Source organism: Poecilia formosa, unplaced genomic scaffold, assembly GCF_000485575.1.
Source record: "Poecilia formosa unplaced genomic scaffold, Poecilia_formosa-5.1.2 Scaffold275, whole genome shotgun sequence".
NCBI classification, from domain to species: domain Eukaryota; kingdom Metazoa; phylum Chordata; class Actinopteri; order Cyprinodontiformes; family Poeciliidae; genus Poecilia; species Poecilia formosa.
In genome coordinates this window covers 449,701-469,509 of record NW_006800214.1, presented here as the reverse complement: position 1 = coordinate 469,509, position 19,809 = coordinate 449,701, and the positions used below count along the sequence as shown (strand labels likewise).

At 40.1% G+C, this 19,809-nt stretch overlaps 1 protein-coding gene across 14 annotated transcripts in view; it reads right to left on the bottom strand.

The window, feature by feature from the left end:
- ptprsb (protein tyrosine phosphatase receptor type Sb) overlaps positions 1–19,809 on the bottom strand; it is a 93,401-nt gene that overhangs the window by 25,005 nt on the left and 48,587 nt on the right. For 4 of the 14 annotated variants that reach the window (XM_016681261.1, XM_016681262.1, XM_016681263.1 and 1 more), the window contains exons 6-13: positions 17,561–17,671; positions 16,037–16,048; positions 8,485–8,499; positions 6,862–7,131; positions 5,639–6,018; positions 3,763–3,964; positions 1,598–1,734; positions 1,292–1,436 (exon numbers count right to left, since the gene is read on the bottom strand). In XM_016681261.1, coding sequence (XP_016536747.1) covers positions 1,292–1,436; positions 1,598–1,734; positions 3,763–3,964; positions 5,639–6,018; positions 6,862–7,131; positions 8,485–8,499; positions 16,037–16,048; positions 17,561–17,671 — 1,272 coding nt within the window. The remainder of the gene's footprint in view (positions 1–1,291; positions 1,437–1,597; positions 1,735–3,762; positions 3,965–5,638; positions 6,019–6,861; positions 7,132–8,484; positions 8,500–16,036; positions 16,049–17,560; positions 17,672–19,809) is intronic. The other 10 variants (XM_016681273.1, XM_016681269.1, XM_016681270.1 and 7 more) reach the window with 3 other exon arrangements.

Genomic DNA, 19,809 nt, shown 5'->3' with positions numbered 1-19,809 from the left:
ATATATATGTATATATATATATATATAAAGGAAAACATGAAGAACTCACACCTTTCCGCCACTACTACAGACATCACTCACCTTAACGCACATGCAAAGGCTAAAGCATGGGCGAGGTGTCCAGGCTTGTGCTTGATCTCCTGAGGTGTGCAGCTCTGCTCTGTGTGTGTGTGTGTGGGTGTATGCGTGTGTCTGCGTGTGTGTAACAGTCACAGCTGACAGGTTCAAGTATCTATTCACTCAGCCGTACAGCCACTGTTCTGCTGGCCTCGGGGGACAATCTAGATGTGCACCAAAGCTTGGCGATAACAAAGCACACCTAACCTCCCTGGGAAATGAATTCTACTGCATGAAGCAGTCTGCTTATCGAGCACCTTCTTTTCCCTTTATCCGAGACGCCCTCCCCTCCCCTCCCCCCGCCGCCTTCCGCTTTGACACCTCTAGTGTACCACCCGGTTAGGTCACTTCAGAAGGGGAGCGAACAGTCGCCGTTCAGCTGAGTTATTGTTAAACACTTAAAATAACAAAACTTGCCACGTCAGAGACAACCTAGACTACTTTATCACCGCTGCGACTTTGTGAATTCTTCCCTTGGTTCCATTTCTTATCGTTTTTGTCCTCTTAAGGGCAGAGGGGATTTCGAACGCAGAGCGACACGGTGGATCCGTTTTGAGCCTTATCGGCTATCGGTGTTTGTTTAAAAAAAAGAAGAGGTGAAAGAAATAGAGACAAGGGAGAGAATCCTAGTGTTGTGTGTGGTAAAATATAAGCTACATGGTACTTACCTGACATCACAGCAGGCCAGTGACCGTCCTTTAACACGCTACTGGTGGCAAGTCAGTAAGTGGAAGACAGTTTCAGCCTCTCAAAAGTGCATTATACCGTAGGATGACAGAGGAAAGGGAACGAAGAGATAGCCAAGAAATAAAAGTACAAAAACATAATTCTGCTGCTCTGCCGCCATCTGTCGCGTTGTTTCAGCTGTGTGGGGGGAAGAGAGGCCGCTCAGCGGAAGATAGACACAGTTAAAGGTGCAACGGATGGATGGGAGGAGGGAGAGATGGACAGATGGGATGAGAAAGGAGACACATGGAGAGATGCTGAGATGGTTTCCAGGTTTTTTTTATCAGGTCAGCAGCTGAGGAAACGGCGACATGTACGAGCGTGCGATTTGAGAGGCAGAAAATATTTCCCAAGGAGGTAAATATGACACGATTAAAATGCGCAGGAAGGCGCTCGTCGCGGTGCTCGTGTGAGCGCGTTATGTAAAGCTAACGAAACAAGGACGTACTGGCTTGGGACGTCCTCTGCACAAGTTCGTTGGTGAACGCGCCGATGCCTTTGTTGGAGATGGCGGCCAGGGAGAAGGAGTACTCGGTGTTCGCTTTCAGGCCCTCGACGGTGTAAGAGTTCCTCGGCCCGAAGGTCAACTTCTCCTGTGAGAGGAGAACAGAGAGGTGAAGCCATGCCGAGCACCGGGGTTAATCTCTTACATTCCCCCCCGCCCCCCTTTATTCTCACCTCTTTACTTCTGCGACGGTACAAAGTCCACAAAAAAGAAATAAATAAAAAAAAAAAGTGAGCAAAAAGGGCTTACCAAACTGCCAAACTTGACAGGCTTGTAGAGAAGCTCGTAGTTGACAATTTTCTCCTTGGTGTACGTGGGCTCCCAGGTCAGCTCAATGCTGGTGTCTGTCACCTTCCCGACTTTAAACTTTCCTGGTTGACCTGGAACTGAGCAGGACCAGACAACACACCCGGTAAGGCCTCAGCACCTTCCAACAGTGCAAACACAAACTATGATCGTTCTTCTGGTAGCTCAAAGTCCTGAAAAGATTCTTTATCAAATAGTTTTTGCACAACAGGAGACGTAGAGGCCTCCACACTTATCAGCACCCGTGCTAACGATGTGCAAAGAACTTTAAGACGATTAATTTTCACCTTGCAGAAATGTTGAAGAACGGGAGCTTTTAAATTTCTATCAATTTATTCAGTGGGAAAAAAAAAAAATTCTAATAATAATCACGGGTGGTGCAATTATTGGCACTTTTAAGAAAACCTATAATACCTAAACGAAACGAAAGAAAAATCAACTGAGTTTAGTGTTTCATACAAAATGCTCGACTATTTTAAGGCGATCAGAGCATATGAAATGACTGTAAAGGCATCTTGTGTTTGCTCCGTTATGTTTTGGTTTCTGATGCATTTTGAGTCAAAGTTTCCTCGCATCTCTTGCTTACTGTGCCGTTTTATTTTTGATTCGTCTGATCTTTTAGTTTTTAGATTCGTTACTTCTCCTTTTTATCCTTTTATTTTGATCAGTCTGGTTGTTTATGAAACATTGTATTTTGGTCATACTCATGTTGAGTTGCGTTTTGTTTGGGTTTTTTTTTTTGGCTGTGCTGCAGTTTTTGGTCACTGTGTGTTTAGTTTCTGTTTTGTTGTAGATTCCCTACTTCTCTATTCTCAAGTTTCTCTTCAATAAAGTCTTTGGAAGTTCCTTCTTAGTTTACATTTTTCAGTGTTCTATTATTTTCAGGCTTTCTTCAAAATGGGAAAGACAGTTAGGTAATTTGCTCATAAGAAAACAGGTAATTGCACAAACTTGTCCACGTGTGGCTAACAAAGCGGGAAAAAGACCCAGGTTTATATGGCTGTCATGCAGCGTGAGCATAATGTTAAGAGACGCAAAAAAAGAATTTCATAGTTTATTGCTAAAGAACGGCATTTCGAGATCACAGAGTTTCCATGGTGACCTTTACATACTCTTTACATGCAAACCAGTTGTTTTGGAGGCATGTTATGGATAAAAAGGCTTTTGTATCTGACCAGCACGTATGTAAATATGCACAGTTTGCTAAACAATCCTGAGGCTTTAACTTGAACTGATTACTTTGATCGGATGAGACTTGATCTTTCTTTTAAGCTGCAAACACTGCAGGTGTGTCTGGCATGAAACAAATGATGACTGGGGAACGTCTGACAAGCTTCGAGTGCACCACATCATGGAAATACGAAATATCAAAAGATTTTAAATAATAAAAAAATAAATTAAATAAAAAAACTGTTGTCTCTGCCAGAAAGCTGTATATCTGTCAGCAGTGGATATTTCAGTAGTAAAATGATATAGAAAGGATTCACCAGATTCTAAGTTAACCTTCTCCCAGTGGCATGAGCCGAAGGAAAAAAAAGCACAAGAGATGATCCGGTACTCTGGATGATTCAGAGATAAGGCGCGAAAAGGAGTGATCAAAGATCCTTCCCTCTCTATTCTCTAACCTTGTAAATGTCATAGAAGCAGAATAAGTCCTCTCCTATTGCCAAAAGTCTGTTTTATGAAGTGTTGACATCAGGGACACCAGTGAAGTGTGCAGAGTGCTAGATGAAATGGACTACACCAGAGTGTGCATGCAGTTTTCATGTTTCCATTACATGTAGATAGCGGCACATATGACGCTTACACAAAGTCCGGAAAACATTCAATTCTAAAACTATGGCTAAAAATTGTAATAGCAATATTGACTATGCTTCACCAAGGTTTTTCAGACACTGTTCTTTCTTTGCCTTTACACAATTTCACCACCACTGAACATATCAATCAGACTTGCAATATGGACAATAAGGACAATGAGTGTCCATCTTTGCACCTCTATTGACAAACCCAGCTTAGTTCTCGCCTATATCTGCTGGCACCAGTCAGTATATCAACCAATGCATTCTGGGACCTGGGATTGATTGTGTTTTCGAAATTGAGGCACTTACCTCCACGCAAAACTTTCACATGTACAGGATCTGAAAAGGGGCCGTCGCCTACGGAGGTGAAAGCCAGGACCTGGATGGTGTAAGTCTCCGAGGTCACGAGGTTCTGAATGGTAGTGATCACGCTGTCCTGCACGTTGTGTATCTGCCACTCGTTAATGGCTCGGGATGGGTCCATGGTGTAGTACACACGGTAGCCTTTCACCTGGGAAGGAACAGAGAGAGCAGCAACTTTATTACAGCTATAACTGAGGCCTGTGCTTCAGAATCTGATTTTTAGGTTATCAGGGACAACATTTTATTATTTGGTCTAATCCCTCAGTCACTCCACAACGATAATCCATAATACCGTGTTTTAACAGAGCCAGACTTTACGACGGCTGGGGGTCATCTGGTTTGCTTTACAGCGTTTAGTCCAGACGATATGGTGCTTTACTGTGTGCTTAATGCCATTTTTTTTTTTTTTTTTTTTTTAACAAAGAAATTTTATACAGCAAAGAGGAAAATTGACAAAACCAATGAGCTGATTCTGGCCTTTAAGATGTAATCACTGCACCTCTAGCCATTTGGGATTTTTGGAAACACAGTAGGTAGGTCAGAGTTTATGTAATCTCTCTGCCATGCCAACTCCCTAAACCTCCAGTTCTCCCACCTCCCCTTTCGCTTACTCTTTATTATCCATAATCCCCATATGCACTCAATTCAGTCTTGTGCTTTTATGAACCCGCTGCTCGGTTAGGTAGGTTTGAAAAAAGGAAATGGGCCTCAAGAGGGAGCACTCTCAACTTAGAGTGGACAGTCCAATTACCCTTTCTTTTTTTAGAGAGCAGGAGAAAGTAGCGAGAGACTTACGGGACCGGAATCTTCGGCAAGACACGGTCCTCGGAAAGCAAGTGAACATGCAAGCTGGACAAAAGTGCCCAATAAAAAAAAATGTGAAATGGGCCTCTTTATTGTTTTAAAATGCAGCTACCTGCAAAACAGCTTCACAGTAAGCAAAAGAAAGACTTTTCTACCAAGACCCACTTCAAATGGTGTAGCATTTTTACCACTATTTTAATCAGGTCGGTTTTCCTTTGTAAGTGCAGCAAATCAATACCAACAGCACAAAACATTCAGGAAATTGTGAATTAACTTCTATGAAGTTGTCTGCAGGAGTCCCACATGGATCTTTCCTTGGACCATTGTTATTTATGCTTTATCTTCCATCTGTAACAATGCATGCAGATTACACTGTGGTTTCTGTGGATGGTGCCAGTAAAATCCAGGTGATGCATGGTCAGATCAGAGCCACTGAGACTTAATGTGAAGCAGTTTGTATGCTGCTGTCTTTTAAAGTCACCATGGTTGGCAGTAGAGCCAAATGATTTTGTGTTTCTGAACTGGAATCAATTCAAAGCTTTAATTTCTTGCTCAACTGGGAAAAAAAAATTGTAACAGTGTCAGGTTTAATCTCTGTTAGTTCAGGTCCATATAAAAATGACATAACCATGGATGAAATAGACTGTATGCAGTCAATGATTCTGTCACACATCATTTACTCTCTAACCAGCTTGCCACAAGCCAGTGTTATAAATATTAAAGCAGCACTGTTGCTTTTCTACTTCAAGTATTAGAAACAGGAACTTATATATAATTTTATAGTCATTTTGACATAGATGAAATGCTTTTAATACTTCTCGATTGACATGTACACACTGAAGTTGCAACACGTTTTAATGGAGACTCAAATACCTTCAGAAATGCAAAAAAAAAAAAAAAAAGTTTTGGCCAATTCTGGTGTATTTAATTTGATAATATCAAACAAATAGTTATAAAGTTAAAAAAAAAACAAAAAAAAAACAGTGTGTGAAGTGCTTCAAAGTTCAAAATGCCCCACCTGTCCATTGGGCTCCTCCGGTTCCTCCCAGCGCACCATCACCGTGTTCTCAGAGATAACTTGGGCCTGCACGTTCCTCGGGGGGCTCGCGGGGGCTTGCTCTCCGGTGCGAGCCTCCACGCGTGCGGACGGCGGCCCCTGGCCGATGCTGTTGAAGGCCGACACCCGTATTTCGTACTCGGTGTTGGGGTAGAGGCCGCCGATGCTGTAGCGGGTGGTGGTGATGCTGTCCACCGTCTCATACTTGCTGTCCGGCCCTTTGGCCCGGTACTGAATGATGTAGTAGGACACGGGGTCGGGATTGCCCGAGTCCCAGGTGATGGTGACGCTGGTCGGTGTGGTCTCTGTGACGATGGGCGTGCCAGGAGGCTTCGGTAAAGCTGCGGATCACGACATCAGCAGACAGACAGGATTATTAGTTATTGCAAACGATTTACTCCATGCTATGCATTATGTATCCTTATTATCGCCATATCTGAAGGCATGACTTTTTTTTTTTAGACATTTAGTGTTTACAATATTTTTATATTGGATAATTTTCCAGCCTGCACACAGTTTAGCCTCTTATGTTGTCTTATATTACAGCTGAAGAAAATCTACAAAATATTTTATTGTAAATTGAAATTTGCTGAAATTAGTACTAAAATCAGTTTAAGCAGGTCGAAAAAAAGGTGAAAAAAAAAGAAGTCGAAAGATTGTCACTGCTGTAATTCTAAATGAAATTAAATCCGAAATTCAAATTCAAGCTTCCTTCGATGCTAACAGCAGACAAAGTAGTTTAATGTGTTGACGACACTGAAAATCCAAAAGTCCCACAATTAGAAAACATTATTTATACATAACTTGCTGGTATTTTTGGGGTGTGTGATTTCTGGTGAAATCCTCAGAGAATAATAATGACTCATGCTGCACTCAGGGTTTAAACTATTTTTAAGCTCTAATGATACGGTTTCTCAAATTTCTAATTTCAGCAGCATCAACTTGCTCGAGCTTGTAGAGCTGATAAATTAGAGCACATTAATTTTCTTCAGAAAGGCCTCATATAGCTTCAAGAAAAAAAAAAAAAAACAAAAACATGAAATTGGCTCGTGCTGCTCTTTGGGATGCAGAAAATCAGAAATCTTTAAATCTGCAGGATGTGTACTCGACAAATAAAACACATTCTAAAACAATACCCGTTTCTCAAAAAATAAATTACAAATGCAAAATGGTGGGATTCTTACTCTTGACTAAAACCTGAGCAGTGGCCTCAATGATGCCCAGGCTGCTCATGGCCACGCAGGTGTAGTTGGCCGACTCCCGGACGCCGTTGAGCTCCAGCACGTTGCGACCGATGGGCATCTCGTCCTCCGGGGTCAGGTCCTCCATGCCCAACATCCACTTGACGTAAGGCATGGGCGAACCCACGGCCACGCAGGTGATGTTGACGCTCCCCCCGGGCATGATCTCGTGATTGTTGGGTGAGATAGAGAAACGAGGGGGCACGCGGCGCACTGGGAGAGGAAGAGAGCCGGGGTAAAAAGGAAAAAGTGGGTGGGGGGGGTCAGGGGTGGGGAAGGGGGGTACAAAGTGTGAGGCAGAGGAGGAGAAAAGAGGGAAGAGGGGGAGCAAGGAGGGGAAAGGTGGGGAAAAAGAATGAGAAAGAAAGAGCAAAGCAAAGAGCAGGAGATCAAGAGAAAAAGTGAGGGAAGAAGAGATAAAAAAGGAAGATAGAGAGAGAGAGAGAGAGAGAGAGAGAGAGAGAGAGAGAGAGAGGAGAAGTAACAGGAAGGGGGAAAATGAACTTCAGGGATTTACAGAAAATTACAAAGGGATATTTCAAGTTTAGTCCCAATTACTTTATGGCACTGATGATTTCAACAAAAAGACACAAATCTTGTGTTAAGCTCAACCGTTCAGAGTGAGCTGCCTACTCAAAATAATATTGTGACAAACTCTTGAGTTTCATTTCAACCAGGACATGACACCTATAGTCAGTTTCTCTTCTCCTGAATAGAATTTGCGCTTCCTTTTTTTTTTTTCTTTCAGCTGCATTGTTCTCGTTTTATCCCCCCCCCCCTCTCCTCGAAGCCATCCTAAACTTTTTCCGGAGACTTCAGAGAGAAAACTTTACTTGATTGCAATTTCTGTGCCTCGAGGCACTTTGTGCAGCAGATGGGGCTGTTTTTAGATCGAGTATATGCATCACTGAGGGGCCGATCAATAGGGCCCTGACTGCTATTTGTGTCCCCCCTCGCTCCCACCCTGATGTGAGGGAGAACAAGCAAAGTGGCAAAGTTATATGCAATACTACATCTGTCAGAGCTCGCCTGACTACGTATTAGAGGGGAGACGCAGCGAGAGACTGAAGTCATAGGTCACTCGCATGCCTGGGCAACTCAAGAGGAATAAAAAATGGTGGAGGAACACAAAGAAGAGAACGAAGAACTGAAAGAGGAGGACAGAGAGAAGCGAGACAAGACAATATAGAGACAGGTAGAAGCAGAGACACACACGGAGAGAGAGAGAGAGAGAGAAAGAGGGAGCGAGACAGATAGAAAGACAGAGGCAGCTCTGCGTCTCTTCCAGACAATGACAGGCAATGTAGCAAAGGACAGCCACATTGTACAACAAGATACTGTACAATACATAGGATCAATAACTGATAACAGTGTGTCGTCAAAATGAGTTGGAAATGTGGACAGAGAGTGGGTCGAAAGGGTCCGAAAAAGGTGCTGTGATCGTTGGAGACATTAAGTAAAGAACACCAAGACAGCATGAAAGAGTGCGAGCAAAAAGAGAGAGAGAGAGAGAGAGAGATATGTGAGGTAGTATGTGCATGTTTATAAGTTAATAAACTTATGTACATGAGTCTGAAGCTCCTACACATCAGGGCGCGGACAGAATGGAGAGGAAGAAGAGAGAAAAGGAGGAGGGGGAAAAAAGACAGGGGGCAGGGGGGGTGGAGATAAAGAGAGGATTAGAGGTGGGGGTTTGCGGGGGGAAGGAGGGAAGAAGGAGGGAAGAAAAGAGGAGCGAGGAAGAAGAAAACACATGGATCTATTTAAAAACACGGCTATATACCAGAGTCAGGCCCATTCAGAAAGCAGATGCTTCTAAAATAAGGAGAAACAAAACAACGAGAAAAAAAAAAAAAGATAGAAAAATAAAATGGCTAGAAGAAGAAACTGGATGATGGAGGAACAGAGAAGAAAAAAAAGGGGGGAGGGGGGGAGATACCCGAGGGTCACAGCACAGGAAACAAAACAGAGAGAGAAACAGACAAACGTCTCTGGATGAAAGGAGAGAATGAAAGGGACGAGCAGAAACAATCTAGAAACTCAGCACTACAGGAAGCCAACAGTACCTTGCAAAGAGAAACGTTTTCGCATTTTGACACACCCTAACAACCACAAACCTCAATGTCCTTGTGAAGGACAGGTCGACACAAAGCAGTGCATAATTTACAGGAAAACGACACGTGGCTTTAAAAATGTTTCACACATGAAAATCTGAAGCATGGCGTGTAGATCGAGAGGATGGATGTTGCGGCCATTTTTGCGAAATTACTCAAACTCAGTCTGAATGGATAAAGAGCGCGTGTGAAAATCAAATTTCAACTTGCCTCAAAAATTCTCACTTATCAATTACATTTACAGGGTGAGGATTAAGCAGTGTGGTTCAAAGCTGTTCCCTTCGATGTCTAACCCTGTTTTAAACTCCTAAACAACTTTCTCTCTGTCCGGTTTCTGTGCTCCTTCATCATGCTGTTTGTTCTCTAAACACTCCTTAGGCTTAAACAGAACATCTTGATTTGTGATATTAAGTACACACAGGCAGACTCTGCTACTTTGTTGAGTAGGTAGCCTCTCAAGACAAGTATCTTATGGATCTTATTTAGGGGCATCCGAGTGAAAGGGACTGAATACATTTTCGCAAGACTTTTTTTTTCAGATTTTAATTTGTGCAATTTTGGAAACCATTTTCCTTCCCCTGCACAAAATCCCAATAAAATGCATTGAAGTCTGTGGTTGCAGTGCGATGAAATGAAATAACATTTGCAAGGTACTGTATGTATTTACGGAAAAAAAATAAAATAACAAGAATATATATATATATATATATATATATATATATATATATATATATATATATATATATATATATATATAATTAACAAAACAGAAATTAACAGAAAAAATAATCTTCTAAAACTAGGAATTAATTGAAAAAAGTCTAAAATGAAATCCTACAAACTGGCAAAGGAAGAGAGTCTAAGCTTTTTCTGTTTACTGATGGAACATATCACTCAAAATCTAAAATCAAACACATAGAAGGATTAATAAATACTCATAAACTTGCTGCATAACCTCCAGTCCTTAATGAGTAACATCATTACATGGATTCTTCACAGGCCACATCCCCCTACTTCAAAGAAGCTAGAGACAGTTGGGCAAAAGTTAATAGTTTTCCATAATTCCAACAATTTACAGAGAAAAAAAAAAATCGTCAGCTCTTGCCGTGAATTCACTACTGTTCCATGAAAAGTAAATGTAATTCAAGTCTTCTTGCAAAAAAAAAAAAAAAAGTAGAAAATAATCAGAAAAAAATACCCAGAATTGGATACAAGTTGAAGAGAAGAAAGAGACAAAGAGACAAAGAACAGATAGATCTGTTAGAAAACAGACATGATTGTGCAGGCATCTCCTCGTCTGAGCATGCTGGAGACAGACAAGCAGACCGACAGACAGGCAGCCCCCGTGCATAACACAAACACAGCAGGTGCAATGCAGCATGACAAAATGAGTTTTGATTTAGAAACGAGGGGGGGAAAAAACATCAAAAAAACGTGTTAAATAAAAACAGCAATTTATTAAGCGTATTGTGAGTTAATTTGGTAATAATGTGAGCAACAGGATGGAGGTAGTGACTCAAGATGATTTTTGAGGAAGTTTTATATATATATATTTTTTTTCTACATAAAACCTAGATTTCCATTCGGATTCAAAGAGCTCCGACTAAAGAATCAATTGCAGGAACACAGGTGAGTGCTTAAGAATAAAGCAAGCTCATAACCAAGGATAATCCCTCAGTTGCTCACAGCGCCGCTAGCTTTACCTTAATCGAGCCGGGCTCTCGATCCCCCACCCACCCTCCGTTTTCCATACATTTTGTAAGAGCTGCGGACCTTCAGTCTTTATTAGAGGAGCTATCATTAGTCCTGTCCTCTGCTGGGAGTCTGCTGGCAACAGCCTGGGAAGGACTTGGCAGAGGCAGAAGGATTACGGCAGTGTCTCTGTGAGCTATACGGCTGACATTTACAGAGAACCATGCTGTCTGACTCAAGGACACAATTTTCATTAACCACTGTAAAAAGAGGGAATCATTATATCCCTGAATATATAAAAATGAGAACGAGTATGATTAATATCAAATGCCACTCAATACAGATTGTATTAGTGACGCTGGTGGAAATGGGAATGGAAAAAGGACAAAACACAAACAGTAGGGAAGAGGGGATGCTTTAAATAAAAGTGTTATTGGGAATAACACAAAACCAAGACAAGTTAAAGTTTTCCTTTTTCTTCACTGCAGTTGTTTTGGGTGTAATGAATTAAAAGTGGCTTAATTCTTATTGCTTATGGATGAAAATTTGATTAATATACCGACACATTTTTTTTTTCATACATGAGAACAATATCATTTTACAGCTGGAGAGGCCTGAGTCATCTCCTACCAGGAACAACTTATAGGCTAAATGAAAAGCTCCAATGTACATTTGCTAGAGGTATGAATAAGTTTGAGCTTAATTGTCTGTCAATGAAAAAAAAAAAAAAAAATTATATATATATATATAAAACATAATTGAGTTGAAAAACCATGAAATGTTTTCATTTGAGCCATTCTGACTCAAGAAGTGAATTGTAATTATACTTTTTAAACTGTCAAAATATTATTACTGGTGTGAGTGATTAATATTAAAAATTTTAAGTGAAAATACTTTATGTGTTATAATGTAAATGATGTAAGATGCATGTTAAATCAGGTGGAAGATATTTGCCTAGATTTTTTTTTGTGCTAAAACTAATAAGCCAGCTGCAAAAGTTGTTATTGTGCTATCATGTAAAAAGCTGAATAAACACTTTAACAAATAGTTAAAAGATTTACAAAAATGAAAAAAAAAAAAAGTGAAAATGCTTAAAATAAGTAACACATTCAGGTGTATATGCTGTGAAATCCCTTCACATGTCTCAAAAATATGTGGAATGCCAATAATGTTACATGAAAACAGATGTTTTGTGGCGTGATGGAAATGACATCTTCCATTGAATTGAATTTTGTGTTCATCGTATCCACAGTCAGTAAGCGCTTTCATATGTGGTGAAATAGTACAACCTTCCAAAAACACGGCTGACGAACTATGAATCACTCATCGACGAACAATTTTCAAAGTCAGCACAAAATCTAGCCCTAGTTTTATAGCACGATTAGCTGCAGCTCAACCACCAGCCGCATGGGGAAAGACTTGAGCATAGCGTTAAACTCACTAAACTCGCTAAACCGCAGAACAACTCTTTATGAAAGTGTCTCTTTGTGAATTTGGAACTAGAATCGCACGATATAGCGAATCGCAGTAGACGTAACAACAATGTTCACAATCTCGCAGTGACAAAGGACTTCTTGGTCACAATATCGATAAGTGATAACTTTGCTTCTTACTGACGCATTTCCAATAATGAAAGAGAAAATGAGTCGTGACAAAAATAATGTGAATTGATCAAAATCTATTTCAGAATCGCAATATTCAACAACAACATCACAACGTCCTGCGTTCCTAATACTGTGTAGCACTGACTGGAACCAAAAAGACAACCTGTTATAAGGCAAATATCAACAAGGCATATCAAAACAGAAAAGAACCAAGCTAACATTAACCTGGCCTATACACAGAGATCTTCCTGTGCAAAAGCCTCAGCGGAGAAAAATGCATGCTTTTGCACGCACATGTGCCAAGTAGCACTGTTCTTCAAAAATGAATAATAAAGCTTTTAGAGTAAGTGCTGCTACAACTTTCGAAGCGGATAAAAATGTTCAGAAATGTCAGATGGGAAAAATGTCAGTCACTGTTAAAAATATAAAGAAATAAAAAAAAATATCCTGAACGGCATTATGGATGAGTCAGTTTGGTAGAATCACAAAGTTATAGGAAGAGCGGGTTGTTTAGACAAAAAACATTGTGAGAATTTTAATTTGTAACCTATTTCAGTACAGATCGTAATACTTTACAAAATTGATAGGCTTTAAAAAAAACATAAAAATAAGTTTTGTTTCCAATTAATATATACGTCGAGCATATGATTAGATTTGAAATTGTGTTTAGTTTATAAAAGGTAAAATTTTACAAAATTAAAAATCAAAGTTAGAAAAGAAACAAAATGGATAAATGAATACATTTAATACAGAGCACCAGATTTAGGCAGGTTAAACGCAGAGAGCGTCTTCATCACACTACACTGCTACTTTATGTATTAAGAATACTGAAAAGATTCACATTACTGACAGCCGTCTAAATCGAATCATCCAAATATTTGCTTGCTTTGAATGTATTTACAATGTGATAAACACATATAGCTAATAAAAAGCAAAGGAAGATATAAAACCACTGCACAAGGTCTGTAAAGCTAAAATAAACACCTTCTTGTAGCTCTCAGAAGTAAATTGGGTAATTAGGAACAGGTCTATAAAATTTATTAGAAAAAGAGCAGAACCGATAAACTGAACAGAGTGCTCGGTTGAACACTTGTTCAAACACTGTGTGGGTGCGCGAGTAAACACGTTGAAAATGTTTTATTTATTTATTTTTTTCTTTTCTCGCAGTACAATTGCAAAGAATTAAGGGGTTTTCACCGTTTAACGTGCGTAACGTTAATAGGTTCAGAGCATCTGGGGAAAATCTCTCTGTCTGCAGGCTGAAAACCAGCACCGATAACAGGCCCTCAGACAGCACCGTACTAAAAAGCAGATGTTATCCTGCTTGTAAAGATTACTGCATGGCTGAAATGGGGGGGAAAAAAATGTTTCAGATGAATCTTAAAATGTATTTATAGCATTTATTTTGAAAATCGCCTCAGGCTATGGAATAGCAGGCCCATCCGGCTTATTATCAGAAGACTGATCAACAATCAGCATCTGATGTCATGGCGAAATGAAAGCATGGCCTTTTTTCAACTGTGTCGGTTTAATGTATCGTTCTAAAGTGAAAACTCGAGGGAACAAAACAAAGGCGCTGCAGATTCACAATGCTATATTTATCTAAACGAAGATAAATCCAAAATGAAGAAGAAAAAAAAAAGATTAAGTACAACCCCTAAAGCCCTTTATGCCACATGGTGACTTCCAAAAATATTTATACAAATTGAGGTTTTTATGTTTTGCCACATAATAGCCACAAACTTCAAGGGAGCGTACTTGGATTTGATGTAAAAGACCAACACAAAGTAGTGCAAAGAAGTGAAGAAGAAGAAAAACAAAAAAGGAGATAGCTTTCAGATATTTTTGTTTGTGGTGTGCAATTTGTATGTAGCTTTCCAAACATCTTTGAAGAGCAGCCTTCACTGCAGCACAGCTGCGGCTCTGAGGGTGCGACTCTACCAGCATTTGCACATCTAGAGACTAAAATGTGAGTCTCCTCTTGTTTACAAAATTGCTCCGGCTAAGTCAGACGGGATGGAGAATCTTCGTGAGTATTGATTTTCAAGTCTTGCCACACAACCACAACTGAATTTAGCTTTGGACTTTGACTGGGCCGTTCTCACGCATGAATAAACTTTGAGATAATATATCAAGCCGTTTGCTTTGTGTTGTATTGCTGCTGGAAGGTGAACCTCTGCCACAGTCTCATGTCTTTTTAATTTTTTTTTCCCCAAGATTGCCCAGTATTTAGCACCATCCATCTTTCCCTTGACTTCCTCCCTGATTAAGAAGAAAAGGATGATGCTGCTGACATCATGTTTCATTGAGCATGGTGTGTTCAGGGTGATATGTACTATTCGTTTTTTTTTTATTCAACTCATAAAATGATATTTTGGACTCATTGCTTGTAGCCAACTTTAGACAGGACCTTTAATGGCTTTTTGTCTTATCCATAGAGGTCTGATTTGTGTAACGCCAGATTCTTTGCCAGATTTTCCAACTTGAGTTTTGATGTATCGCATAAAATTCCAACAAAATTCATTTTTTAGAGTGAAAAAAATGTTGAAAAGTTCAGAAATTGTAAATGTTTCTTGGAATGCAATCTAAAAAAAAAAAAAAAACTAGAATATAAATGTGTACTTTCCTTACGCTATGAATTTAAGATCTCCTCAGAATATTTTTTGAAATGGGTGCAGATATTTTTTTTTTCCACTTTTAAAAATATATTTTGTTTTGCTAAGTAGAGCACTCATTAGTAAATCCTGCCATCATGTATATATATTTTTTTATTTTACATAGTTTAAGTATTTTTTTTTAAACCTGTTAGGTAACCAGACCAAGAATGATTCATCGTGAAAACTTCCCACATAGAATACTCTGTACACACAGTTCTGCAGTACAGCAGAGTGGTCAGCAATGTTTAAACTTTACTCTTGCAGCAGTTTCAAATATGCAGTGCTCGAGTTAGGTTTTATTCCCTTGCACATCTTGAGTTCGTGTTATGGACTTAGCCCCGAAGAACCAACTGGTACTGACCGACCAAACAATAAAACTTCGGAACAAAAAGGGGTAGAAGCTTTACAGCGAGTGCAACATTCCCAGTCAGTGCAACAACTGGAGCAAGATGTGATGACATGGGAGAAGGGACACAAAGGTAAAAAAAAAAAAAAAAAAAACTCCAGACAAAACAAAAGGGCAAAAAAACAAAACAAAAAAGAGCTGCGATACACGACAAGGCTGCAGGTTCAATAATATCACAATCCGAGCATATCACTAGGCGTGAACACACATTGCGCCATGCTCCTGTGTCAGTCCGTCAGTCAACACCCATGCAAGCGGTGCTCCTTTCTCTTTCTCTCTCACTCCTTCCATGCAAACATTGCCTCTTTTTAATCTTCCAATTCTTGGGTCTCCATGACAACAAGATCATACCATGCAGAAAACATTGATCGGGGAGTGAAGGCAATACCAAGGGTTCTGCACACAAGGCCTCACAATGCAGTCAAGGCACTCTGCTGCATGGGCGGACCGCTTCGTCATCTTCGCAGCAGCTTTGCTCTCCTCATTTTTGGACACACGGTTTAAATGTCTCACTTTTAAAGCTACTTTTTTTTTTTTTTTTGTCCTCCTCTTTATTTTGTACTTTTTTTTGGGTTCCTGCTGTTTCAATAAGTGACGCTTTCTGAAACAAAGGAGTAACAAAAGCAAAGAAAAGAGCGCACCAACCTTCTCGAAGCTCTGAGGGATGGAAGGGGGTTGATGCAGAACACAATGACGTGGGGGGGGGGAAGAGAGAGAACGAGGAAACACAGAGAGAATAAAAACGGCCAGCGCAAAGCCACTCTCGCCTCACCACAACGCTCCTGCACGAACCTCACACAGCACATACATACAGTGTTCTGATAAGCCACGTTAACAAAGAACCCAAACGTTCGAATCAGAACGTCGGGCGCCGTTTGTGAGCCTACGTGGGACACCAGCACCCAGGGCAGAGTTTGCATTCGGTTCGTTGAGAGAGATTGCGAAAGTTCAGCCAATCTTTATTGGTTTCGCGATTAAAATCAAAGCACGGTGCCTTGCAAAATTAGCCACGGCTCAAACCTTTTCGCATTGTTCACGTTACAACCACAAACGGAAATGTCAAGAAAAAAAAAAAAAAACATATTCCCACAGCACTACGCTGCCATGACTAAGCTTCAGTGATGTAGCAGTGATAGTTTTTGCATGTTGGCCATTTTCTTCCACGTATTTATGACAAAACCTCCTCTGGAACAAGCAGTTCCCCTCCCAAACAGGTGGTGGCAGAAGTGATCATATCAATTTAGACCTACGTTTATTAATACAGCAATATCTTCAATACAAGTATGTTCTGTCCTTATTGAATTATTTTAAAAGCAAATTGGCTCTGGTGCCAATCAGTTGTGGGCTGCCCTGAGCAAACAGTCCCAGCCTCACCAACTTGAAGAAAAAAGTTCTGCCTGATTAATGCTCCCGTTTCTGGCCTGTCCGTTGATGCATTAAAAGGCTATCAATGAGATATCTGAAGCTAAAGATCTTCGGTCTTAATGATCCTATTTGCCCACTAATGCTCTTTCAGGAAGTCTTTGATGCCTTCACAGGTTGGCTAATTTTATCCCGAATTTAAATTAAACCCAGGTGAACTGAATTCTTAACCGACTGCTTAAGGCTGACCTACATTTCTTTCCAGAGGCATCAGGATAAAGCCGGCCGAATACATATAAATGTTTTATATGTTCGTTTGTTAAACATGCATTTAAAAAGCAGGCATTTACAATTACGTGTTGGTTTGCTGCAATAAAATACATCGACGTTTGTGGTTGTAATATGACAAAAATCTGCAAAGGCTCGAGGTATGTGAATGCTTTAGCAAGACGCCGTATTTTCTCTGTAAGCTGCCTTCTAGTATTGAAATCAGTTTAGTAGTAAGATCAGAGATGTTTCCATGCAGTTAAACCGAGGCATGGGCTCACTTTGGGTCTCCTTTACTGTACGAGATCACACCAAGGTTTAAGGTGGAATGTGGTTGTGAAAAATACCAAAAAAAGAACAGGGTCAACATATATTATAGACAATGGATGGGTTAGTAATACTCGTTTAACAGCACAGTCATGGAAAAGAGGTAGCTTCGTTAAAAAGAGAACCTTAACCGAGGCTTTTTTTTTGTTTTGTTTTGTTTTTTTTCCTTTTGTCTGTCCACGTGTGTAGAGGTGTTTCGTGTTCGGGTCCTACCTCGCACATAAAGGTTTGCTGGGGAGGAATAGCGCACGCCTTGGGAGTTGTTTGCCACGCACTCGTACTTCCCTTGGTCCGTCTCCTCGCTGTTTTCGATTTGCAGTGCTCCTGCAGGTGGACAAGAGAGGGTTTGCTTGTGTTTGTGCAGAAAAAAATAAAAACATGCGCCTTTTTTTTTTTTTTTATTGAGACATCTGTGTGCTAGCTGCATCTTCCTGTTCCAGTTTGACCCCTGGGATAGCCTCACCACCTGTTGCTCCAGCAACCTATACGGTGTTGCTTTGATGTTATTTCTGAGGCTCGGTTTGAATGGATTGCACTCTCCTGATGAATTGTGTGGGTTTTTTTTTTTTTTTTTGGTTTCCTTCACCACTGATCCCCCTCCGATTTTTTTTTTTAAACAAATAGCATGTTCATAGTTGAAAGACTCCTTGCACAAAAAGTTGGCAAGAGAAAAACAACTGACTTTTTGTAAACTCGGATGACACTTCTGCTCGTGTACCTCTGTTTCAGCTCGTGATTCCTCTCCTGCTGTCATGAAAAAAAAAAAACAGCCTTTTTGCTTTCTTGGCAGTAAACTGACAGCAGCTTTACCCCGAGGCAACAACCCAACGACACTCTTTAGCTCTTTACTTCTTCAATCTTCATCCTCCCACCTAAAACCCGCCACGACAAACAGTGACTCCCTAAACGTGCTATAATTACACGCTGCACTCATCAGATATTCTTCGGCTTCAAAGGCTGCTATTCTCACACACACAGTTTTATATATGTATGTATTTTACTATTTTTATTTTTGAGCAGACGGCCTTTTGAATTACCAGTAGAGAGATTTTTTTTTTTTTTTTTTTTTTTTTATTTAGTTTTGCTCCTTCTGCCTGCTCTGTCACATTCATGTCAGTGCAAACTGACTTTGACATGAAGAAGCCTGAGGAGGAAGCACACACCCAACGATGAGACTCTGCAGCTCTGCATGCAGAGGAGAGACGAGGCATTGTAACAGACATGCTTTTTTTTAAAGTGCTGGGGAAAAAATAAATAAATAAATAAGTACTGTACACACCACATGTACCACGCAGCAGATCAGTCCATGTAGTGTCTTTTATACATATATATATATATATCAGATTGTCTGAGAGTGATAAAAGGCCTCTGGCTTGTAAAGATGTAAAGGGAGATACAGAGACACATATAAGCAGTGCTGGAATAAAAAGCACAAACTCATTTTCGCAACAAATCTCGCTCTATTGTGAAAAATGTTCAAGCACAAATCCCTGCAATCGAAAATAAAATAGAAAAGTTGTATCTAGAATGCTTTATTTCCACAAGGAAAAAAAATATCCTAACATATAAAGTAAGAGAGTGGAAACTGCTCCCGAAGAGGTCAATATTTCAGAGCAATCATACGTCCAGCACAGCAGAAACACAACGAGGAGACACAACTACCTAAAAGATAATATGATTCTTAAAAACGCTGAGGTCTTGTATGTTAACTGTCCTCTTAGTGTCCCATTTTATCCACGTTTGAACTCATTTTCCGTCTTTAAAGAAGACTTTACGAGCTGTGCTGCCGCAGTATGACTGCGTATCTCCTTCTCTACTGGATCCTGAAAACTCAGTGGGAAATGATCAGCTTTGAATTAAAAACCAGACTGGGCCGCCTCGTGCATTAAAAGTTGAAACGGCTTCAGTGAGAAACTGTTTATCAGCACTTCTGTCATATTAAATCTCTCGCACACGCACCAACGTACTTGGTCCCGTTCAACTGTGATCAGTGTTGCCGTGATGTTTGTGTGCGCAAATTACGGAGAAATATATTCTCGCTGGCACAATGGTGCTACACGGGGTAGAGAGGGAGGTTTGATTCCCCTGACCAATGAGGTAAAATGATGGGATCGAGTGAATTCCTAAGTTTTTATGTATGTTATCTGTATTTATACATGCGATAAACATTTGCTAAATAAACGTTTGCTAAGTAATGTCCAATTTGGCAGCTGGATGAAATACTGTTTGACTTTTTGAACTGCAGAACTAGACGCTGTGATCCAGCTACTAATTGGTTGCCACTTTTTAGGACAGGTTTGAGAAGAGTTGAATGGTAAGTAGCTGTTGTTTCCTCTGTTAAGCGCGAAGAGCTTAAAATAAGTTAAATATTTTCATTGAAAATGATCTTTTAGTTGCATGTTGTAGCCTCTAGATGCCATAACAAGAAAAAGAATAATATTTGTAAAAAAAAAAAAAAAAAA